Here is a 25,750-nt window from a genome sequence, read left to right as displayed (position 1 = left end):
GTATCTTTCTTTAAAAATTATTTAAATATTTAAGAATTGTATGTGTTACATACATCTGTAACAGACAGAAGGAGCGGTTCCGATTCAATAAACTCGATATATTCTCGATCAGCATCGATAGCCGAGTCGATATAGCTACACTTGCTCGCATATCTCTGCGTACACTTAAAAAACGAACTACATTTTCATGTTTAGTTGCGGATAACTTCTAATATAAGGCACTTTGGGCAACGATTTTTTTTAATAATATTCTTTGCTTATTTCTAAACCTATCTACATTTGTTTTTTATTCAATAAAACAAACTTAATAGGAAAAAAAAATCATTAAAAAAAACATAAGACAAATTTGACACCTCAAAAGTCTGCGTACACTCTAACAATTCTGCGTACACGACTAAAATTCTAAGTTGTTAATATTTTGTGGGATCTTAATATCGTTTTAAAACATCTGCCAGACGTCTAGGCATTGAGTCAACCAGATTCCTGGTGTCCTCGGCAGTTATTTTGCGCCATTCCTCCAGGATAACTTCCTTCAACATGTTTTTAGAGCTTATGGTGTGCTTACGAATCCTGCGATCGAGTAAATCCCATAGATGTTCTATGGGATTCAGGTCTGGGGACTAAGGAGGCGATCGAAGCTCATTTTGTACATTGTAAAGCAAACAGAGCTTAACATTGTGGGCAGTATGCGTCGGATCATTGTCCTGTTGGCAGCAAAAGTCGTCTTCAAGCTGTAATTTTTGGGCACTCTGCTGAAGGATTTATTTCAGTATTTGAATATATGGTTTGTGGTCCATTGTGGATTCTATAAAAACGAGATTTCCAACACCATTGGCCGCCATTCAACCCCACACCATTACACCACCACTTCCATGTTTTACAGTCGGAAGTAAATGTTCTTTGTCCATGGCTGTTCCGCTTTTCCTCCAAAAAATTGTCTTGTCTTTTATGCCCTTGCTCTCATCTGACAAATGACCCTTTTCCAGAAGCTGGGAACCTTGGAAATGTGCTCATTGGCGAAATCCATACGCTTTTTCCTATTGACCCCAGATACATATGGCTTCCTGCGAGCATCTCGGCCATGATACCCCGCCTTTTTCCAAGTGCGTCGGACAGTTTCTTCAGATACAACTTTGGAGAAGCCTATATTCAAATTCTGAAATAAATCCTTCAGCAGAGTGCCCAAAAATTACAGCTTGAAGACGACTTTTGCTGCCAACAGGACAATGATCCGACGCATACTGCCCACAATGTTAAGCTCTGTTTGCTTTACAATGTACAAAATGAGCTTCGATCGCCTCCTTAGTCCCCAGACCTGAATCCCATAGAACATCTATGGGATTTACTCGATCGCAGGATTCGTAAGCACACCATAAGCTCTAAAAACATGTTGAAGGAAGTTATCCTGGAGGAATGGCGCAAAATAACTGCCGAGGACACCAGGAATCTGGTTGACTCAATGCCTAGACGTCTGACAGATGTTTTAAAACGATATTAAGATCCCACAAAATATTAACAACTTAGAATTTTAGTCGTGTACGCAGAATTGTTAGAGTGTACGCAGACTTTTGAGGTGTCAAATTTGTCTTATGTTTTTTTTAATGATTTTTGTTTCCTATTAAGTTTGTTTTATTGAATAAAAAACAAATGTAGATAGGTTTAGAAATAATCAAAGAATATTATAAAAAAAAAATCTTTGCCCAAAGTGCCTTATATAAGAAGTTATCCGCAACTAAACATGAAAATGTAGTTCGTTTTCTAAGTGTACGCAGAGATATGCGAGCAAGTGTATGTATATATGTCCGTATGTCTGTAAGTTAATCTGTCTGTCATATTTGAGCAACAAATTTTATATACAGACTCCTGTGTTATAACACTAAAACAGGTGTAGTTAATGCCCCAAAATGGGCATCCCACAAATGGCAAAAATCTGTGGCATACACAATTTTTAACCAAAGCGAAGAATCATAGAGATGATAATTCCAGATTCCCAAATCAAATGGGATTGGATAACTTAAATATTTATTATTGGGTGGAAAGAAGATAGACGGAGAACGTAGGAATAGATTAAATATTTATATGTACATATGTAGATATTACATATGTACATATATTGGGTTAGCACTAATACACTCCTCGACACTTGAATACGACACACTAAAATGTACACTTTAGTCACCAATATTTCCGGCACAAGCCTGAATTTTCCTCAAATCTCAATAGCAATATTCATCAAAGTAGATTGAGGAAACAAATTTAATTGACACAATTCAAATTTCCGTTCTCAAAAAATGCGACACTTGAATACGACATTCATATTGAAAAATTTGTTATTTTGGACGTGGTCGCGACCGGACATCAAATAAATTCTCAAAAATCAATTAGAATGTCCTTATTACGAGAAAAAAATTTGAGTTGTGGTAAGTCCTTTTCAAAGGACGAAAAATCGACAATAAAAGCCTCGAAGGAAGTAGGTCCATTAATAATGAAAATAAGGGACTGTAATTAATAAAAAACCTCAGCCAACGGACGAAAACTTTAAATACTCCCGTACTTTTGCATATTCATATGGCGTGGAGTAGAGACTGTCGCTATATAGCATTTTCAAAAGAACAAAAATTTAAATTTGAAGGGTCATAAGGGTTTCGTTTTTATATTTAATAAGGACTCAAGGAAGTGAGGAGTAAAGAAGAATTACAATTGGATAGTTTTCACAGCAGTGTGAGCGCTATTATTCTGTGGTGAGCAAGATCCTAAAACGGTGTGGGACCAGTTGATTTTTCATTAAGTCGAGTTTATCAAGTATGCAACAAAGTTTAGGTGTTTTTTTTTTTTTTATTAATTACAGTCCCTTATGGAAAAAACATGTTTTATTATTTTAGTACTAGCTAAACGCGACCACATCCAAAATAACAAATTTTTCAATGTGAATTTCGTATTCAAGTGTCGCATTTTTTGAGAACAGAAATTTAAGTTATGTCAATTAAATTTGTTTCCTCAATCTACTTTGATGAATATTGCTGTTATTTTTTTTTTAAGTTATGCTAAATTGAATCGAGATTTGAGGAAAATTCAAATTCACCGTTTTCTTTGGCTTGTGCCGGAAATATTGGTGCCTAAAGTGTACATTTTAGTGTGTCGTATTCAAGGTCGGGAAGTGTACATATATAAAAGTGTAATTTATAAAGGTCTCAGGATCTAAAATGTTCCTTTAGCTTAAATCAATAAAATATAAAGTTGAGACTTCAGAATAAATTTGAAACATACTATATTTGGCCGATTGTTCCTATGGCAGCTACATATATGTACTTTTATCGCTCTGATCGGATTTTTGTATGATTTAGAATATTACAAAAAATTTGAAATTCTGCTCGATAGGTTAATATTTAACATTGACTTGAATATTCTTTTCTAACGTTTAGAAACTTCTTAAACTCATCTTTTTTTTTTGTCAGTATTTGATTATAGTCTTTTATAAGGTTAACAGATCGCTCAGCAGTATCATTAAACACTTTTAAATTTTGAAATATTTGTAAATCATTTCGAAATTTTGATCTTCATTGTAAAGCCATTCTGAAGGATACTTAGTTAAAAAGCAATAGCCGAGTCGATATAACCATGTCTGTCTGTCCGTTCCGATGAGCGCCTAGATCGCAGAGACTACAAAAGATAGGGCAACCAAATTTTGTATCCAGACTCCTGTGATATCACACTGTTACGAGTGTATTGCACCTATCGCTGTTGGGTCTGCATTTGGTGCTCCTGCTGGTGTTTGCCAAGCCCACGTGGACCTTCTTCCAGAGCTATGTTCGCCTGCGCAGCGTCCAGGACAAACTGCAGCCGCAAATTGCCAAGAAGATTAGCGAAGTCCAAGGACACGGAGAAGCTAAGCGCCGATCAGCAATCCTTTCTGAACGCCTTCGAAAAGACACTACAAAAGTCATCGGGCGGCAAGGCAGCGGCTCCTACAGCTCACGCTATGGCATCCACTTTGATCGGTGCACGCAACTGGCCCTGCTGCCCTTCTTCCTGTGCAACTTCATCGGCGTGGCCTGCTCCCGCTCGCTGCACTATCAGTTCTACGTTTGGTACTTTCACTCGCTTCCGTATCTGGTCTGGTCCGGTCCGCTCCTATACCCTGGGCGTACTGCTGGAACAGCTAACCCAGCACTTATCTGTCCAGCTCGGCCCTGCATCTCTGTCACCTCGTATTGCTTTTCGGTGTGGTCCGTCAGATCTTCCAGATCCAGACAGTGATCCACACTGTACTTGTAAGCAAATGTAATTTCAATATTTCGCCCGACCCCTTCCGCCCGCACAAAGGACGAAATTCTGTGGCATGAAAACTAAAAACGCAGAATGATAGAGAATGACCATATCTAACAGATTACCGAACCTACGGCAACGGAACTTCCCCATTCTCTCTCTCACCTACTCTACCTCGTGCAGTGTGCGTGATTTGGTGAAAGGAAGCCAGATAAATTATAAATTAAGATTAGTGTAAGAATAGAAAAAAGAGATAAATGTACAAAAAATTAAATAAATATGGAAACAGATCAAATCGAATCTTTTTTGGAGACTAACGCCAAATAGGCCAATCTTAATATAAGGTATTTATTTCTTCAATTTCAATTATCGTTTTAATTAGTATGTACATCAAGACGTGATATAACAAGATTTTGATGGGGAAACACGAGCAAAAGTAACCATGCATACCCTGAACGTTTTTTCGCGAATAAATTAGAGTTAAAGTAAACAGTACGCGCATAATGTTTTGTCAATGCAGCTCGGCAGAAAATAATTATGGCATTTCTTCTGTTACTTAAATGCGTTGCAACATACTCATTAGTTACGCCAAACTTAAACTTAGTGTGTTCCAATTGTGTTCTAGGAATCTTAAATCTGACAAAGAGAGGAACATTTGTACCTTATGCAAATGCTTCCCCCAAAAATATACGACACTTCTGTGATGTCTGCACGGGAAGTATACGAAGTTTCGGTCTAATAATTTTCTCTAGGAGAAGTGCAGCGCCCTTAAGTTCCGACAACTGAAAAGTTGGGTTTGATAATTTTACTTCAGTAGATGAAATTAATTTTGGCGCTTCCAGAATTTGTTCGCGTTCCTTATGTGAAATAATGATGAGGGTTTCAAAGCTTCTACAAAACGCTTAATATGAAAAGAAAAAGATTTGCCTACATTTGGTACAAAGAGATTATTGGATTTTGAAACAGCTAATTTTGCTAATATTTCCATAGTATTATAATGAAGGTCAAAATATAAAAATAATTAAACAATTTTAATTTAATTTTTAATTTAAAAAAAATTGTATTTAAACGAAATTGAATTATTCAGCCGAACGAGCCGTTAGACTTATAAAAGTCTAGAATCAAATACTGAAAAAAGTAAGAAAAAAGTTGCTGAACGTCGCCAACAATATTTATTATTGGCATAAATATTAGTCCATCGAGCTGAGATTTTCGCGGCGAACTTATCTTTTAATATTCCAAATCATCCAAATATTCTACGTTGTTGAATTGAGCTATAACTTCATATTTTATTGATGACCTTAAAATCCGATGCATTATTGTTTCGCCAATAGAACCAAGCGCAACCCTAATGTATATTAATATAATATATACATATTAATATATACTAACTTATTGACTACCGGTTACACAGGTATCGGAACTCTAATATATATTTTCACTTACATTACCAATCATATTTGTAGTGCTACGATTTGTTGCGCCCTGATGTAATTTTGGAACTGGCATGGAAACATAAGATTATGGATTTTGCCATGCCCTACTTAATACAGGTAAAGCCCCATCTAAAATCAAAATGTAGTTAAATTTACACTAGTGGTCCATTTGACAGGTCTTGCGTGAATACACTAATAAAGTTAATAAATTGGAGTTGAACGAGGCTCAGCGCGAAAAGGAAGAAGACACCACTGAACATAAAAATATTATACAAATGGAGCCGCAACTTATGATAACTGCTGGGCCAGCAATGGGCATTCCGGCTCAATATGCACAGAATTATCCGCCTGGCGCTGCTACAGTTGCTGCTGCGACGACAACAGGGCGCAATATGGGTTATCCATATTTGTAGGCAACGACCAGAAAGCAAATAAATAAAATAATAGAAGTAATGTGAACAAGAAATGTACCATCATCAAAAACATTACCAATACAAAAAGAGTAACAAGTTAATAGTTTATTTTGCACCAAAATACATCAACACCTACACTACAGCTCAAAAACAGTATGAACTATAATCAGACGCAGTCAAACTTTTTGAGTGTTATTTTGAATCGGAAAAGTTGGATAATACCACAAAAATATGGGTTAGTGTCATTATTTTCTTTATTAAAAAAATATTTAATAGTGTAGTTTAATGAAGAGCTGTCATGATATCTATTAAAAGGAAAGTATCTATTCGTCATCAGAATCAATTTTCAATTACATTATATACATACAGGGGTGGTCAAAAGTATTTACACAACGAGTTTTTTTTTGCATGTTAAATTTCAGGACCTTTTCCTGTGGTTGTTGAAAGCTAAATAAAAAAAAAACCTTTTAGGCCAAAAAGATTGATCTACTAGCAATTGAATAAGAGAATAATTGGAAAAGATAACTGTTTGTACGAATAAGCAGAAGCAAATTAAGTGATGCTTATCAGTTGTCAAAATTATTTACACACATCTTTAATGCTGCAGAAGTATTTACACAAAACTTTAAGTTAATTTTTTATTATGATTTAATGATTTTTTTTTAAATTTGTTGGATGAATAATAATAATAATGATTAATATTTTGTAATTCCACCTTTGGCATCAATAACTGCTTGCAACCTGGCTGGTACTGATTCCACTAAGTGGCGAGCATATCCAAGTTCCAATTTCGACCAAATTTCCTTTACTTCCTCGATGGTAGCGTCGCGTTTTCGGTTTTTATCAATTGTTCTTTGTCCTTTAATAAGCGACCAAACATTTTCTATGATATTGAGATCAGGGCTCTGCGCAGGCCAGGGAAGAAGAGCCACATTGAGATCTCGTAAAAATTTTGTAGGTGCCGATCCCTTGTGGCATGGAGCATTGTCTTGCTGTAAAATCCAGTCGGAGATGGGAAATAGCCTGTCACCAGACACAAAAGCATGGTCATTCAGTATAACGAGATACCGGGTCTGATTCAGAGTGCCTTCTATTGGAACAAAGTCTCCAAATCCGTAGTAAGACATGCACCCCCAGAACATCACTGTGCCTCCACCAAATCCGTTTAATGGTTGCACTGCACTTTGTTTTTTTGCTTGTCGTAGATGCATAAATCTTTTACAGAATGAGCCTTGGAACTGGAAAGCTACTTCATCTGTCCATAAAACATTGTACCAAAACTACTTTGGTTTTTTAACGTATTCCAATGCGAATGAGAGGCGTTTTGCTTTATTTGCCTCGGAAATTTCTATTATTTTTCGCACTGTATACGTTCGTATGTCGATCGCCTTCAATCTCCGACGTATTGTAGCATCACAGACTTTTTTGCCAATCAATTGTTGCGAATCTGCAGACAATTTAACTGGGCTTATCGACGGATTTTTATCGACTATGCCAATTAAACGTCTACATTCCCGTTCATCCATCGCTTGTTTCCTTCCACTTCTTTTTAAATTCTGTAAATTTCCATTCGTGTCCTTTTTCTTTTCCAGATTATAAACGGTTTTTCTACAAATTTTGTAAGTTTTAGCCAGTTCCGACGCTGAAACCCCGGTTTTAAATTTTGTAACGATCTCGGATCGAGTTTCAACAGACAACTCCTTTGTCTTCACCATTTTACTAAGTTAATTTTAAATTTTAAATTAAATTTACTTATTGCAACTGCAATAAACGAAAAAACGACTGCACTAAGTCAAACCAAGTCTAAGAATAAGCTCTAATTTGCATTGTGTAAATACTTCTGAAGCAATGCAAATTTGTGTAAATACTTTTGACAACAGTTCACATGCTTCTATTTTTAGCCCATTAACAGTTATTTTTCTAATTCTTCTTTCAACCAATTCCTAGTAGATCAAGCTTTTTGCCCGTAAAGCTTTTTTTTTGTATTTTGATTTCAACAACAACAAAAACAACTCCTAAACTTGAACTTGCGAAAAAAAAACTCTTTGTGTAAATACTTTTGACCACCTCTGTATATCCACATTTTTATACCCAATATACCAGCAGGAAGCGTTGCCAACCCTTTAAAGATCGGCATCAAAAGCCGATTCGGATCAGATCGCATAATTATTATAGTCAGAAGAAACACATAAAGGTTTCCATGGCTTAGCTACCGCTACCCTTTCCATGCGCTTACTCATTCTCTCTCTTCCACACTAGTGTTGGGTAAACATTGCTCATTTTGGTGAACATGTTCACTTGTTCTTTTTTAGTAAGTGAGTCAACTCACTCATATTGCTCACTTGCTCTCTTAGATTGCTCAGTTACTCACTTGCTCAGTTGCTCACTTGCTCAGTTGCTCACTTGCTCACTCAGTTGTTCACTATTCATGCACAGATGGTTCCAAATTTCAAATATACTTTCGAATTAGCGACATACTGAATTTTTGAAAGAGTAAACAGCTTTGCCGGTAATACAAAAAGTGTGAAGTAAACGAAAATATGAGCAAAAGCTGCCAGATCGCAATATGCCCTTTGAGGAGCAAAATTGCGCAAAAAGTGAGTAGAGAACAAGTGAACAACAAAGAACAAGTGAGCAAAAAAGAACAAGTGAACAACAAAGAACAAGTGAACAACAAAGAACAAGTGAACAACAAAGAACAGCTTGGAAGGAACATGTTCAGTTGCTCACTTAAGTGAACAACTCTTTTTTGTTCACTCACTCATGAGCAACACAACACTATTCCACACTCTCTTCCTCGTGTAGTGAGTGCCCCTGGCGAAAGGGAGCAAGATCTAACGGCACAATTCTACAATTTTAATAAAATAGGTAATTTGATGGAATGGGCATAAACGAATTGAAAGAATTAACATTAGTAGTATTACTTGCTGTCGTCCTCTTTTTCTCTCTATGTTTTTCCCATCTTTCATGACAAGTGTGAGTTAAATTGGGAGGATTCGCTTTCTGCGTTGGCTGCCCTACCAAAATCCTCCCTCACGACATTAGCCAACAAATCAATTGGTCCCTTTTGCAAACATAAATACCAAAAGAGAGGGATTGAGCATGCGACAGTCATTGACTCCGATAGCATTTCCGGCGCTTCCGTAAATTCGCATGTACAGTCATGGAAAGATAATAGAGACGGCATATTTTTTGTTTTTTCTTTCTTTGTATTTTTAAAAATTTGTGAAAAATGTTTATTTTAAGTTTCATACTTTTTTTTTACAGTGTATACAGCAACGTATCAAAATACAACAAAGCAATAAGATTCAAAAGAAACATACCAAAAATTAATTTTATAATTTTTTCGGCCTACAAAACAAGTTGCATTTTTCTCGTTTAAATTGGAAAAATGTGTTGTAGTCAGATAAAACTATGGTCAAATTGTTTGGATTTGATGAGAAACTGTCCACGACACAAGGTACTCTATTAAAACGTTGCAGAAAAAAAGGGCCTCCCACTATGTAAATATACTCGACAGTATAATACTGAATAGGAAATGCAATTAAAGTGGGAGTTACAGCAGGATAATGACCCGAATCACTCCTAAATTCTGACTAAGAAATGGTTCCTGATAAAATGGCATTTAGTCCAATAAGTCAAAAAAATAAAGATAATTTGTGAAAAAAAGTTAATATGGTACTCCATTGATCCATTTATTTGAAGCATACTGGGGGAGACCATGGTTACTAAGTTACTACATATGGCGGTGCCACATCCTAATATTAAAGTAAAAACAATCCACCAGCCTTAAAATCTAACAAAAAATAGTTTTTCCTCGCCTTAAGTCTGCCGTTTCTAATTTTTTCCAGGCCTACAAAATTATAAAATTCATGTTCGGTATATACAAATTATTGAATTTTTTTGTTTTGCTTTATTTTGATACATTACTGTATACAACTTCAATACAAATTATGAAATAGAAAAACAAGTACCGAAGAACATAAAAAAAAATATGTCGTGTTTTTAAAAAAAGTCCCATTACTGTAAATTATACATATGTATGTATGTACTCAAATAGGCTCCGTTTTCACATTCACAAAAGTTTTCCTTTCCGATTTACTTTTGAATACACATAAATTGGGGCAGCCGTTTTCAAAATCCGCAAGATTTATTCGTTTTCAAAACGAAAAGATTTTCGTTAAAAAAAATGAAAAGTAAACGGCTTTTTATACAACAAAACGAACCTTTGGTTATCGGACCGTTGGCAAGAAATAAATTTTTGCGCATAACAGCACAAATGTGCATGTAACAGCTCAGACATTGCTTGTAACATGCGCTTAACAGAACATCTGGGTGAGCACAGCTGTTTCCCGCTACATTTAATTCGGACTTTAAAATACATACATAAAAGTGCAGAAAATTGATTTTTTATTTTAAAATTACCGCTTTGTTCTTTATATTCAGGGGAAAGCATAAATCATCTCTTCAAGATGAAATCCTGGTGGGTTTTATTAAAGACAACCCGGACTTGGCAAAAGTATTTGTGAAGGACAATTGATGATTATTCATATGCAACGAAATGAACTCAACACATAACAGTCTGTCCATTAGCGGAATAAGTTTGTGAAGAATCTTTCAAAATGTTCTGCGACCAATGTTTATATGGTGGTCTTTGGCAACTGCCCACTGGTAGCAGCCAGTGGCGAGATATCGCGCTACTGAAGCCAATTGCGTAGAAGGAGATAACTTCCTGGTGACACCCAAATGGAGTTGAACTTTCTTCAAAATGATTTTGAAAGTTTGTTTGTCGATCCGAAATGACTTTACAAATTGAAAGCTTGACCATTAGCAATTCAATTTTCAATTTGCATGCTGTTATTCACAGTTCGTCAGTCATGTTAAATCTAAAAGTGTGGCATCTAAGATATCTAGATCTTCTTAGATCACGTAATATCTGCTGTCGTTTTGCTTCAAAACGAGCAATTGAAAAAATATAAGGCATTTTAATAATGCAGTATTTCCACAAAGCAGGCAGGTCAGCTGTTTTTGTTCGCCAGAAACGATGAAAACATATCTATAAAAAAAATATGTGAAAACTGTAAAACCTTAAAACGAAACGTTTTGGCTGAGAACGTAATCCGTAAAAGTAAATGAAAAACGTAGCCTGCCTGATTGTATAAGTTACAGAAATCATAAGTTAATAATGAGCTCGGCGGCTCACTACATTTCCGCTTGTTTTGAATGAACGTACGGCTCACACTTAGTATTTTTGATATTTGATCTTCCCATAAATGCACTGTTCTCCTTACTTGGTTTCTGAGGTCTTTACCATGCCGTAATTCGTAATTTGGAATATTTTAATTCTTCCCGTTTCCTGAAACCGAGCTACAGTTCATTACACAATCCTGCGACTAGCTCCTACATTTTTTAGTGAATTAGGTTAGGGAGTCTCGTCAGGATTCCCGAGTGCCCAACCGCGGACGCTTTCCACTGTTTGGCTCCTCTCATTCTGAGGGCGGAAAGTGTTGCAACCTTCTTTCCCATGAGATCTACGGGGAGGAGGTCCAGCACGGTATCCACGGCTTCCCCTGCCATGCGTTGAACTCTACTGAGTCTGTTGAGACAATTTCTTTTGTCTAGGGCTGGCCACCATACTACCACTCCATAGAGCATGATTGGTCGTATGATGGCGGTGTATAGCCACCGAACTATATACGGGGTCCTTCCCCATTTTAGTCCGATTGCTTTCCTGCATGCATAGAGGGTCACTGTGGCCTTCCTTACTCTATCCTCTATGCTCAGTTTCCAATCGAGCTTTCTGTCGTGGATTAGGCCAAGATACTTGGCATTGTTGCTGAAGACTAGCACCTCCCCACAGAGTTTTAGGGGTGTCAGTACCGGAACTTTGTACTTAGTGAAAAGCACAAGTTCCGTCTTAGACGGCTTAACTCCTAGCTCGACATCTTCGTGAGAGTACTTGTCATGCACTCACACAACGTCTGCAAAATTTACCGGAGAATGCTATAGCAACATCGTCTGCATACGACACCACGCGGCAACCACCCCCTGTACCTGTGCAGCAGTACGTTCACTGTCACGTTCCACAGAAGAGGTGAGCGAACTCCGCCTTGCGGTGTGCCACTGCTGACAAATCTGGTGGACGTTGACGTCCCCAGTGATGCCTCAACCGTCCTGCATTGTAGCATCTGATCGATTAGGCTCACCGTCCGGGAGTCAACCCCCAGGTCCGTCAGTGCGCCCGTGATGGCGGTCGGAAGGAGGTTGTTAAAGGGGCCTTCTATGTCGAGGAAGGCTACAAAAGTGTACTCCTTAAAGTTAAGGAACGCTTCGAATATCGATGTGATCGAGTGTAGGGCCGTTTCGGTGGATCTTCCCTTCCGATAGGCATGCTGGGAGTCTGAGATCAGACTGGACGGAATGCACGCCGTTAGATGCAGCCCCAGGAGCCGCTCCATCGCCTTTAGAAGAAAAGACGATAGACTTATGGGTCTGAAATCTTTTGGGGCAGTGTGCGAGGGCTTGCCTGCCTTGGGTATGAATACGACTTTGGTCTGAAGCCAGGTGTCAGGAATGCACCCGTGGGAGAAGATTCCCTCGTAAATTATTTTGAGCCAGTTAATGGCTTTATGTCCCGCGTGAATCAGTTGGGCAGGGAAAATGCCGTCTGGCCCCGCGGACTTGTAGGGTTTAAAGCTTCTGATCGCCCAGGAAATGTTCTCCTGGCTTAGCAGTCCCAAGATGGCATTTGAGGCGACAGAAGGAGGCGCGAGGTAGTTGGGTCTGTTTTCATCGCAGCCAGGGAAGTGGGTATTTAGGAGAAGATTTAGCGACTCCTCGCTGGACGTAGTCCACGACTGGTCGGTGTTCTTCAAGTAGCCCAGGGTGGGTGTTGTCTTCGAGAGAACTCTGCGCGAAGCTTCTGAGTTGTTCTCAGTATCGCTACAGAACTTGCGCCAAGAGGCGCGTTTGGCTTTCCTAAGTTCTTTGTTATAGGTTGACATAGTGTCCTTGTAATCAGCCCAGTTTTGTTCAACGTTTTCAGTCTTAGCTTTGTTAAAGAGTCTCCGGGAGGCTTTCCGGAGTTCCCCCAGTTTCGGATTTCACCATTCAGTTTTCTTCCGGCCTCTGTTCTTGCCAGAGGGGCAGGATTTATCGAGCGTCGGTGAAGATTTTAACAAGACAAGTCATGGCCTCCGTGGAAAACTCCTCCTCAGGTGGGGACTCAGGGAGAACATGACAAAGGCAATCAGAATTGGTTTCGGTAATGAAGGGAGAATACAGTTTCTACGTACCTGTGGTCCGAGAAGAAGTGCTCTTTCAGGACCGTCCAGGATACAATGTTCCCCTGTATCTCATGAGAGGCAAGCGTGAGGTCCAAGACCTCCTTGCGGTTTTTAATAATGAAGCAGGAGTCACTCCCCCGATTTAATAAGACCATCTCAATGGTCAGTAAGTAACTGAAGAGGTACTCACCCCTTTCGTTTGTGACAGTGCTTTTCCACTGGAAGTGATGTGCGTTGGCGTCGAACCCCACAATTAGGCCGATGTCCTTAGCCGCACATTCTGCGATTGTAACCCGGAGGTGGGCGTGTAGAAGAGGTCATGTTGATCGTGACCCATGTATGCGGAGCAGATCCTCAGTGAGCGCTCCTGGCCTTCGAGGCTCACTGCGGTGTGGTCTTCATTGCTGAAATTTGCAACTCTCTTCTTGCAAAAATGCAGGTACGAATTTTACCTACGGTGTCCGCTACGTATAGCTTAGAGTCTAAAGTCCTCAGACCGGAACGTCAGGGGGAACGTTGTGAGTTGCTGCGTACACCGCAACTCTACATTTATACCCGATACTTAGTCAGTATGGCTCTCCTCCGGCAGACGCAGCTAATATTAAACGACACGACAAAGAGTGCGTGCGAGAGAGACAGAAAATCAGTCTGAGCGTGACGTCGGGCGCTGCGTAGCCAGTGCAAATTGATTTGTTCCTTTTGGCTATAAAAATTATCTGATCTGATCCACATTCAGCAATCTGATAGATATGGTCGTTATCTATGATTCTGCGTTTTTAGTTTTCTCGAATCTGCAATATTGTGGATGCAACAGATTTTTCGTCCTTTGTGGTGGCGGAAGGGGGTGGGGCGAAATTTGGAGATATACGTTTTATAGTGAGATCTAACAGGAGTGCGGATACCAAATTTGGTTACTCTAGCCTTAATAGTCTCTGAGATTTGTGGATGCCCCAGACTTTCGTCCTTTGCGGGGGCGGAAGGGGGTGTGGCGAAATTTTGAAACAAACTCGTTTCGGTCCGATATATTAGGAGTGTGGATACCAAATTTGGTTGCTCTAGCTTTTATAGTCTCTGAGATCTAGGCGCTAATGTTTTACTCTAAGCAAAGCCGCCTATGCTACGTGTGTGTTAGAGAGAGACAGGGCGAGAAAAAATGAAATTGTTTTCTTGATGCTGGCTATAATAATAATACGATCCAATTCAGATTCTGCAGTCTAAAAGATATGGTCATTCTCTACGATTCTGCGTTTTTGGTTTTCTCATATCTTTAAAATTGTGGATGCCACAGATTTTCGTCCTTTGTGGGGGCGGAAGTGGGCGGGGCGAAGTTTTAAAAGTTTTTTGTAGCAGTGACATATCACAGAAGTCTGGATCCAAAACATCGTTGCTCTAGCTCTTATAGTCTTTGAGCACTAGGCGCTGAAGGGGACGGACAGACGGACAGACGGACGGACGGACAGACGGACAGACAGACATGGCTCAACCGACTCGGCTATTGATGCTGATCAAGAATATATATACTTTATGGGGTCGGAAACGATTCCTTCTGGACGTTACACACATCCACTTTCACCACAAATCTAATATACCCCAATACTCATTTTGAGTATCTGGTATAAAAGTATTCGATCCTTAATTTTGTTTTCCTGAACTGAAACTTTTGGTTCGTAACTGAACTCTGGACTTGTTGTGGGGTATCTACTTAAGTCATCGACATGGGCATGTACTTACCGCTTCGATGATTCACTGTGTAGTCATAATTTTCAAGTTCAAGGGCCCATCTAGCAATTTTTGAATTTACAGTTTTCTTACATAATGTTAGAATAAGGGCTTTACAATCGGTTATTATTTGGAACGGTATTCTTTCAAGGTAAATCTTAAATTTATTCAATGAGTAGATTATGGCTAGAGTTTATAATTCATAACTATGATACCTGCTTTCTGCTGGCGTTGTTGCTTGAGAAAATTATGAGATTGGATGAAATTTGGCACACATTTGTCACCCAGCTCAAATTTCCCTATAGTTTTTGTAAGAGCTTGCTGTGGTTTAGCAACTTTCGATTAACCCGTAATGAATCTCCTCTGTAAGAAAACAGACACTTGCTTAACTTGATTAATAATCTATATTCTTCTAGGAGATGTAATACTTTAGTTAAGACAACAAAAAGTTCTCCTATAGTTTTGGTTCCGATTGCAATGTCATCATACAACTACGTTTCTCTGTTTTCTTAATTGGCCAAATATATTGTTTACAAATCGCTGACAGACAGCTGATGCGTTTCGCAAACCGATGGCATGCTAAGATATTCGTATTGAATTGAATGGAATTCTCTGCCACTTTCACTTGGTGGCAACTACTTTTCAGATCCAGAAGGAAGAATTACTTATTACCTTCCATTCTTTTTGCGCATTTATAAGTGGCAATGGGTACTCATCCCTTACTGTTATATTATTCAATTGTCGATAATCAACGCACAGCATTTACTAACCTTAATTTTTTTTTTTTAAAGTACAGTTGCGGAGGTATAATGGGAATCACTCGGTCTGATATGGCCTTCAGCCAGCAATTCTTCAATAAGTTTGCCAACTAATCTTTTTTCACTGCTTTCGTAAAGCCGCGTTTGCGAAGCCGGTCGGTTGGGCGGGAAGATGGCTGTGTTTCCAGCCTTCTGCTGGTGTCATACGGGCCACTTGTTGGTGCAATAATTGCATCGCCTCTTGAAAGATGCAGTCATTGCATGTCAACGTCAAAGAACATGAGGGCTTTCTATATAATATAATGTATTGCGGATTGTGAAAAAATTGTTATCTTAATTTCATATTTATGTTCAAGGGCTGGTATGTTGGGCAAATCTAAGTAATTTAATTCAATTAATGTTCGGATTTCACTACGCAAGGTTTTCACTAAGTTTGTAATCAATATTGCTACCTGATGTTGTCTCATTCCCTAATTTGTCTAATATATGGCCTAATGTTTCCGAATTATCAATTGATGTTTTGGATTTTTTAAAGGTTTTAAAGCTAATATAACCATTAGCAGTATCAACCAGATGGGTGGGACTTAGTTGATCTAAGGCTATAGCGCAGGAAACATTCATGCTAGGCAAAATGCTTTTTTATCACTTCATTTGAAACTTAAAATTTAAATTTTATTTGTCTCAGGTTTATGATGCTCATAAATGATAATTTTAACTTATAGTTCTTCAAGCAGGGTCTGTGTCGGAAAGAATATTTTTATAAGTTTTGCGTTTTGGATCAGTGTAAAAATATACTCCTACCTGGTAAAATATCGGAAAAAGGGGAATTCGTCGCTGTCTTCATCTCTGGGAGTTTTTGGTTCCATTGCTGATTTGGTGTACTTTTGCGGTACCTCCAGACACGTCTTTATAGTGTGGCTAAGAGAGCCGCAACGGAAGCAGAACCCCTTCGCTCGTTTGGGTGCCTCGCAATCTGAAGTGTAGTGTCCAAACAACGAAAAATTTAAGCATAGCATCTCACCATAAGATGTTAATAAAGATTGTGTTGAAGCTGAAGAGCTAGGCGATGAGTTCCATTTTGGTTTTTTTTTTTCTCGGAAGTCCGCATATCGATTCAATAATTCCTTAAGCTCGTTGATAGTTTTCGCTCCATACAACAAGGCTGGCGACGTGTTAAGGAAACTATCGATGATAAAGTGGACTGCTTCAATCTCACATGCACTTGCACGCACAGCCAACTCTTGCGTCAGCATAATGTTCCCCATAACGGATGTTTTGCCGGAATGTAGAAAGTTTTCTGAAGTTCCATCACTAATTCGGTTGTTGAACATGCCTTATCAAATGTTTTCAGAAGGTTGGTTTTAAATTGGTCATAATTTTCTGCCTCTGAATTTGGTGCCATTAATAAGCGTGCGCATCGTAGCTTGTAGGCGTTGAGGGACTAACTTGCATCATGACCCAAACTATTTGATTTGTATAAACCGGGGCACGCATCAACTGGTGTCCCTTGCTTGAGAGGCATCCATTTTTTCGATTGAGCCCATGTAAAATATCGTGGAACTTCAGAATAGAGCAGTGTTTGTGCGAAGGCACCAAAAGCATCCGCAAGAGATTGCACAATTCAAAAAATTCGGTGACCGTAGTTTTTGGTGGAATTATAGCACGATCAAGCGCTGTACCGTCCGTGAAATATACGCGCTGGCCGTTTTCAAGATGGACAGCTAAATGTATAACTGCTGGATCCCGTTCATGAATTGGGAAACCGAAAAAACGCTAGACAGCTACATTGGAACTGATATACCGTCCAATTTGGTAGTTGGTCAGTATCAGCGTTGTTCGCAATGGCATCTCGCAAGTGAATATATTCTTCCGCACGCAGCTTCTGTTGATTATATCGCAAGAATCGTAGTTGTTGGCAATGCTCACGATATCGTAAAATGATGTTGTCTCGGCCGCGTTTAATCATCAAACTTCGAACTAACGTTCCTATTTGTTTCGGCTCCTGTAACAATAATTGAAGATTTATTCTTTAATAACAAATTAACTATGTTCTTAATAATGAATAAATTACCTGTTACGGGATCTCGTTGTTTAATGTTTACACAATATCCGTCTTGTCCCTTCCAGAATATTAGTTGATATTGGAGAGAGTCATATGAACGAGGGGTATCACTAATAAACTGAAGATCATTATTTCTTCTTCGAATCACGATTTGTCGCGTAGCTGTACGGTCGCCAACCATGATTCCAGCAACGTCGTCAACAACAGGTGCATTGAATCTACGTATATGCTCTCCAGCTGGTGTTCTATCAGGATTGATGACAAGCGTGATTGTCACTTTGTAGTTTGTGCATGTGTGATTTGAATAATTTCAATAATTCATTGTGCTCATTTAACAGAGCGTCCAGCTCGCTGACGATACGCCTGGTAAAATGTGAATTGCAATTATGATAGTCGCAACGTGCATCCACGCGATTGGGGAGTGCACGTTCGGAGTCCTCGCCACCCATAAAGTATATTTGTAAAAATGTATGTGATTCGTTTGGCATTGGCAGCAATGAGCCCACTTTGTGATAAACTTGACCTTTGATTTTGAACGTGGAAATTGTTGACCGTTTGCAGCAATATTGTTAACTATTTTTGTTGCTCATTTGTAAACATGAATTGAATGTGCGAGTTGACTTCAACAACATGCTAGAATCAGGATCGGTACCGATAAGTAAACCGTGCAATGGTTCAGGTGGTGTTTCAATTTCGGTTATTAGTACTTTTCCTGATGAGCACCACATCCCAACTGGCTCATTTTTAAATTAGAGTGCATGACAATGCGGGCATTTCTTTTCCAAAGTACCAATAACCACTTTAGAATGAGCATAAATAACATCAGGCTCATACTGGAATGCTAGTCAAAGAAATAAATTTGATGTAAATGCTCGATGAAATTGTTGGCGTTGTTGGTCAATTCCTCTACGTCTTTCGACTATGTATCTGCGCGTTACTCTCCATTCTAGTTGCCTTTGTTGATTTCGTTCATCTCGAGCCTCTTGTGATTGTGATACAAAAAAGAAAGGAAAGAAAACAAGAAAGGACAAAAAAGGTAGTCAAAAGTAGCAGTAAGAAACAGAATTCATGATAAATAATAAAATCTGTACTTAATGAAAATACTGACCATTACTGATTATTTTATGGGTTTTTTTCCATCGACTGTGGAAAACTTTTCTATATAAAAGAGAGAAACTTCTATATGCTAGAAACATATTGCAACAGTGAATTTATTCGTATACACAAATTTTAGCACCATCAAACCAGAATATTTGTATGCTTAGACAGCGCTTAAGAGAGTAATAAAGTTCAGTTCCAGCCTAGTTCTAATCATGATCGTCTTTTTTCTGCTCCGAAAGCGGCTGTGCGTGGTGGTTACCTATTGTTACCCTAAGAGGACAGGGTATCAAGTAGCAAACACTATCCCACCTAAATTAACATTTAAAGTTAAGATAACATCGATAAGACCTAACCGATATGACCGGACTTAACCGATATTTAACAAGTTGAACAAAAGTCGGAAGAACATACTCATTAATTATAACCTTGTTAAGGGTTGGCCAGCGATCCCATTTTTTTACGTAAAATAAAATAATAAAGCTAGAGACTTAAAATTTTGTACACAAAATATTATCGACGTGTATATATATATATCTTAATTTTAAAACGGTCCGACCAAGCCCACACCAAACGCCAAATAAAAGATTAACTAATATTGATTTTTAACACGTAGTCCATTATGCTAGAATATGGTATTAAAATTCTTAGAAATTAATATTTTTACATTTAAACTTAATACTTAGAGGGGGATGAATATTTAAGTTTTTCAAGCTACAACGAATTTATTATCAATCTTCTTTTACGTCTATTTTTATTGAAAATTTATATTTTTTTTCGGAATCCGATTCGTCATTTTCGCAAATACCATAATAAGTATCAGTTTCTAGGGAAGCATAATTGTTATAAAAAACTGTTCAAAACATGGTGTTTATAAAAGTTCAATAACAGCTTTCTGCAATAGGTCGTTTTTATTTCCACCCAATCTTTTTGTCAGATAGATGCTCGATACAAGAGGACTAGAGAAATCCATTGCTCTTTGAAAAACATATTTAATATTGTTGCATCGTGAATCCTTTCGTGTATGTAATCGTCTGTCACTCTTATAGTATTTATTGCGTGCTTCCGAGGCGTTTTCTCCAAGACACCTACTGGCAGTACTGATGCTTCTCTTATTTGGAAACCGTGAATTAAAACTTTATGAACTGTTGCAGACATCGGAAACAATTAATACATGGACATATATAGTGTAACTATTTCTTAACAATATTTTTTAAATAGTTTTGCATCAATTGACAGCTGGCAGGAAATTGCAATTAAAATATTTTGAAAATGTTTAAAAAAGCCAGTAGCTTAGGTTTTGAAAAGGCTTTCTTGCTGTGTTGCCGTCGCCGAAGTCGTATACCGCTGACGAGTCTTTGGCGTTGTTTTTGGACTTGGGAATGTCTAAGGAGAAGTATTCAATACTGAGGAATTCCTTCCTTTCTTCTTTCCTACCAACCAACCAACCCTTGTACCGGTTGTAAGGCGATCTCAAAATGTCCACTCGAGCTTTTTTTTTTTACTGAAAGAAGGATATCCACCTAATAAATGTTCTACTGAGGTTCGAAAAGTAATGACTTTATTTGGTAAAAATGTGCGGGGTTATAAACAGTCTTGATGCTTACTTGTTTACTTAGGTCTACAGATATACATGGATTTGATCATCTTTATTTATAGATACATCCTGCTGCCTGTTGCATATTTTTTAAGCTTAACAGTGCACTTCCACTCACTTCCACTTCCACTCTTTTTACTTCGGGCACAAAAGTGTGTACTAATTTGTTTTTACATCATAGTCATATACTTAGAAACAAATTATATTTCAAACCACACGTTTGCAACGCTTTTTCGGTAATTTGTACCCAACGGAAGCCAAAATTAAATTAAAATAGAAAAACAACTTTTTACAACCAAAACTACATTTTTTCCTATAAGTTAATTTGTTTTTTGTGAACTAATCACCAATTCAATATAATTCAAACGCTTTTTCTTAAATTAGTAATTAATTAATATTTTTTGGTACCAATCTTAAGGAAAGATTGTGTTATTATTAAACGAGCTTTAAACGGTTTAAATGTTATGTTAAGATAGCATCAGAACTGTATCAACGTTTTGCAGATGATATTTCGGCTCGAACTATTCAACGTCAGCCAAAGGAGGTGTCTTTAATAACAAGGACACCTGGAAAAAAGCCACTTCTGCGTAGTTGAATGAAGAAAGCTCGCTTAAATTGGTCTAAAGAAAATTCAGATTGGAGTGAATCTGAGTGGTCACGAATCATACTCTCGGATGAGTCCAAATCTTATTGTACCCGATGGTTCGCGCACAGTTCGCCGCAGAAGAGGAGAACGCTTTTCCAAAAATTTCTGCATTGCCACCGTAAGCATTCGCCTTATATTATGATATGGGGACACATATCTAAATATAACGAGGGGGAACGTTGTGAGTTGCTCTCTCCGGCTCTCCGGCTCTCCTCCGGCAGACGCCGCTAATATTAAACGACACGACAAAGAGTGCGTGCGAGAGAGACAGAAAATCAGTCTGAGCGTGACGTCGGGCGCTGCGTAGCCACTGCAAATTGATTTGTTCCTATTGGCTATCAAAATGATCTGATCTGATCCAGATTCAGCAATCTGATAGATATGGTCATTATCTATGATTCTGCGTTTTTAGTTTTCTCGTATCCTCAATATTGTGGATGCAACAGATTTTCGTCCTTTGTGGGGGCGGAAGAGGGTGGGGCGAAATTCTGAGATATACGTTTTATAGTGAGATCTAACAGGAGTGCGGATACCAAATTTGGTTACTCTAGCCTTAATAGTCTCTGAGATTGTTGAATATCCCCAGATTTTCGTCCTTTGCGGGGGCGGAAGGGGGTGTGGCGAAATTTTGAAGAAAACTCGTCTAGGTCCGATATCTTAGGAGTGTGGATACCAAATTTGGTTGCTCTAGCTTTTATAGTCTCTGAGATCTAGGCGCTAATGTTTTACTCAAAGCAAATCCGGCTATGCTACGTGTGTGTTAGAGAGAGACAGAGCGAGAAAGAATGAAATTGTTTTCTTGATTTTGGCTATAATAATTATACGATCTGGTTCAGATTTTGCACTCTAGAAGATATAGTCATCTTCTACGATTCTGCCATCTTCTAGCCACTGCAAATTGATTTGTTCCTTTTGGCTATAGAAATTATCTGATCTGATCCAGATTCAGCAATCTGATAGATATGGTCGTTATCTATGATTCTGCGTTTTGGATGCAACAGATTTTCGTCTTTTGTGGGGGCGGAAGTGGGCGGGGCGAAGTTTTGAAATACTTTTGTAGCAGTGACATATCACAGAAGTCTGGATCCAAAACATCGTTGCTCTAGCTCTTATAGTCTTTGAGAACTAGGCGCTGAAGGGGACGGACAGACGGACGGACGGACAGACGGACAGACAGACAGGGCTCAATCGACTCGGCTATTGCTGCTGATCAAGAATATATATACTTTATGGGGTCGGAAACGATTCCTTCTGGACGTTACACACATCCACTTTTACCACAAATCTAATATACCCCAATACTCATTTTGAGTATCGGGTATAAAAACTGAATTAAGGGTTTGTTTAAGGGTATGCTGAATACAAAAAAGTATGAAGAAATTATTCGCAGTGGAGTTGTGTCCAGTATGTAATCTGTTACTGAGAGAGAAAGTACCATCTTTCAGGACGATCCTGAACCTTGTCATCGATCGCGCTCTGTAAGTGATTATTTGACGCTTTGTTATATTTAAAATGCATTCAACTAGTTTTGACTATTTTTCAACGACAGATAAACATTTTGTAGCCGGAAGTGGACAATACATAAGTCCCTAGATTGGCCATCTAACAGCACCGACCTCAATCCCATAGAGAATATCTAGGCCCTTATGACCGCCAAAATAAGAAAGCGGAAGCCAAAACTATGCTTGAGTTAGGGGAATTTATAGAAGAGTTTTGGTTTAAGGATATAACAGATGAATATCTGAAGGTTTTATACGATTGGATGCCCAATAGCGTCAAATGTGTAATAAAAGCCAAGCCAAATATTAACTAATTCATAATTTAAAAAAAAAAAAATTATTCAGTAATATTGTTTATAATTAGTTAATATAAAACAAAATAACCTATGGGAGAAAAATTTAGTTTTTGTAAATGTAAATGCAACCAATTTATTTTATTGACTAGCAACTTAATTTTCTGTTACATGCTCTTACTCACAACTCATCAGTCATGTTAAATACAGACGTGTTGCATCTAAGATGTCTTGATCTTCTTAGCTTGCACACTTGCTGTCGTTGTTTTGCTTTAAAACAAGCAATTGAAAAAAAGACATTTTTATCACGCTGTATATTTTCGAAGCAACCAGGATAGATCAGATGAGAAATGAAACATAAACATAAAAACGAAACGTGCTGGCTGAAAATGTAATCCGCAAAACCGGAGCCTGCCTGTATGTCTTAGTTTGTTCTTTTTAGGACGACGCTTTTCTTTCAAATAATGCATTCAAAATATGTTGATTTCCTAGCAGTCTTTTTATATTGTTTTCCATTTTCTCTCTGTCATTCGCATCCATAAATCCAATTAAAATGTGGTATAATAACCCCATGAAAAATGCAAAAATAGGTAATTGGTTCATTGTCTCTGAAACCTATTAAAATTAGGGGAAAAAAATTAGGAAACGGAAAAACTAATTTGAGTATATAAAAACACATTTCTATTGGAAATATTGAAACTCCTTAAATTTCCACAAAAAGGTAATTCCCCTAAATTCTTGCTATCTACAATTGCTCTGACCAGTAAATTTGCTTGTATGTATGTACATATGAATACATATGCTCTTTCTTGTTTTCATTTGGTTTCTAGCTGTTTGTGACCTGTCTGTGTTTTTATCTATTTGTGCTGTGTTATTTTAAACCGTGTTAAATGGAATAAATTCCATGCATTCGTGCATTTGTGTATTTTCTAGGACTATATCGCATTGTTCTTGAAAGCTTTTTACAAAGCTACCTCATTTTGTGTATCAATTTACTTTCTTGGTTTAGCATCTTAAAGTACCACTTCATTTCATAGTATTTTACTAGGTCAAATGATGAAGCTACTATTTCTACTGCAGACATTGGGTCTAAAGATAAAATCATCGGCCTCCCAATCAAAAAATGTACTGGAGCTGGTACATCATTATCGTCTCTATCTTGGTCTGATGTGTACAATGGTCGTCAATACTATCATGTCAATACAATTATGCTTCTATCTGATATAGTAATGTTTCCATCTATTCAAATATTAAATTACTGTCTCCTATCACCTTTTTAAGATGGTAGTTAACCGATTTCACTCCTCCTTAGGAGCGCGCTGCCTACCGCCCGTAGGAGTAGACTCTTGGCAGTTTTGACACCTGCCTCCCATAGAACTCCCATGTGAGGAGTTCGCGGCGGTATGAACGCAAATTCGCATCCGCTATTTGACGCGAATTGCGTCCCCCTGCTGCTCGAGCCTCATCCGCAGAGTGCTGTGGTGACGGCTTGCTCCGACGAAGTTTGTCGCATTGTCGTAATGAACGACTTGGGGATATCTTTGGCGCTCGACGAACCTTTGGAAAGCCAATAAAAAACAGTCAGTGGGTAAATCTGAAACAATTTCTATGTGAGCCGCTTTGGACGCAAAACAAACAAAAAGCGCTATGTATGACTTTTATGGGGGCCTTCTTCGAATTTTCAATGTGGACATTGTCAGGCTATAGCCTATTCAACAAAAATCAACGCTGCACATTGTAAATCGGCGGAGAGCACATTTAAAACAGCGCATACACGATCAAACTGTCTGACGGCAGACCTCCTGAGCGTTCAGTATCCAAACACTCTGTCGAAGGATGCTCGCAAGTGCTCGTGGGCCGACATGAAAATTCGAATAGTGCAGATGACGAATATAGCTTCGCACGAATTGCGAGAGCTTAGTCAAAAATAGAGGAAACTTGGCATCGTATGATATAGTAGCTTTGGCTAGTCGCCCCCCCACTCGCAACAACGAAAAGTTATACCAAGTCCCTGTGTCTTCAAGGATGAATGGGTTCAACCGCTGAAGACTAGGACCAATCATAGATCCTTTCCTAAACTCTCCGTTTTCTCCTTGATACTCGTGATGCTAGACAATTTCGATAATTTTATAAATGGCTTCATTATATTCGGTCGGTGAGACAGTTTTTTTGAAGATTAGACTTGGGTCTTTACATTTTGTATAAAGCGGAGCATGTACACAAACACTCTAAGCAGTTTAAGGTGTGACGAAAATCACTCGATGACGTCTACCAGCTCTGCTTCGCACAGCAGCGGTCAGCCCGACCGCAGACTTCCTCTTTTCCAGCTGAAGATCTTCGGAAGGTTCGAAGTGAGCGTTCTTGGGCCAGTTTTCTTCTTCCTCTTTCAGAAATGATGGTCCTTCGAACCAAATTGACTGAAACGTCACAACCTCTTGAGACAATATCTGCTGGGTTCTGTGGGTGGATACATGCCGCCACGTAGCATCATCTGACTACTTTTGAATCTCAGCAACTCTATTCGAAACGAAAGTCGACAACGACGATGGATGAGACCGGATCCAATGAAGAGCTACCTCTGAATCCGACCAATAAACGACTCGTTCAATGGGCACGTTTAATAGTGGCTTGATTCTGTGACAGAGATCTTCGAGAAGGTGAGCGGCACAAAACTCAA

General features: G+C 38.4%; 2 protein-coding genes across 4 annotated transcripts in view; one reads left to right on the top strand and one right to left on the bottom strand.

The window, feature by feature from the left end:
* Positions 1-25,750, top strand: part of LOC117186125 (clathrin heavy chain) — a 71,559-nt gene that overhangs the window by 24,326 nt on the left and 21,483 nt on the right. For both annotated transcript variants that reach the window (XM_033386272.1, XM_033386273.1), the window contains exons 6-7: positions 5,733-5,819; positions 5,879-6,350. In XM_033386272.1, coding sequence (XP_033242163.1) covers positions 5,733-5,819; positions 5,879-6,115 — 324 coding nt within the window. In that variant the 3' untranslated portion in view covers positions 6,116-6,350. The remainder of the gene's footprint in view (positions 1-5,732; positions 5,820-5,878; positions 6,351-25,750) is intronic.
* Positions 16,243-18,917, bottom strand: LOC117186128. Of its 2 annotated transcripts, XR_004471265.1 has the most exons (3): positions 17,950-18,917; positions 16,680-17,880; positions 16,243-16,615 (listed from the first exon to the last, which is right to left on the bottom strand). XR_004471265.1 is itself a non-coding variant. In XM_033386282.1 (2 exons), the coding sequence occupies exons 1-2, from the start codon at positions 17,207-17,209 to the stop codon at positions 16,537-16,539; spliced, it is 609 nt and encodes a 202-aa protein (XP_033242173.1). In that variant the 5' UTR covers positions 17,210-17,881; the 3' UTR covers positions 16,243-16,536. The 2 variants fall into 2 exon arrangements, 1 of the variants encoding a protein (XP_033242173.1); XM_033386282.1 differs by lacking the exon at positions 17,950-18,917 and having other exon boundaries at positions 16,680-17,881.

The sequence above is a fragment of the Drosophila miranda genome, chromosome XR (assembly GCF_003369915.1).
Source record: "Drosophila miranda strain MSH22 chromosome XR, D.miranda_PacBio2.1, whole genome shotgun sequence".
NCBI classification, from domain to species: Eukaryota; Metazoa; Arthropoda; class Insecta; order Diptera; family Drosophilidae; genus Drosophila; species Drosophila miranda.
The sequence above is the reverse complement of the archived record's forward strand: the minus strand, read 5'-3'. Positions and strand labels throughout refer to the sequence as shown.

Excerpts from the sequence above, each read along its gene's own strand:
- LOC117186128 (XM_033386282.1), bottom strand. The coding sequence starts at position 17,209 with ATGTTCAACAACCGAATTAGTGATGGAACTTCAGAAAACTTTCTACAT. Across the intron at positions 16,616-16,679 it reads TTTTTCCGATATTTTACCAG|ACCCTGCTTGAAGAACTATA; the intron begins GTAGGAGTATAT and ends TTTCCGACACAG.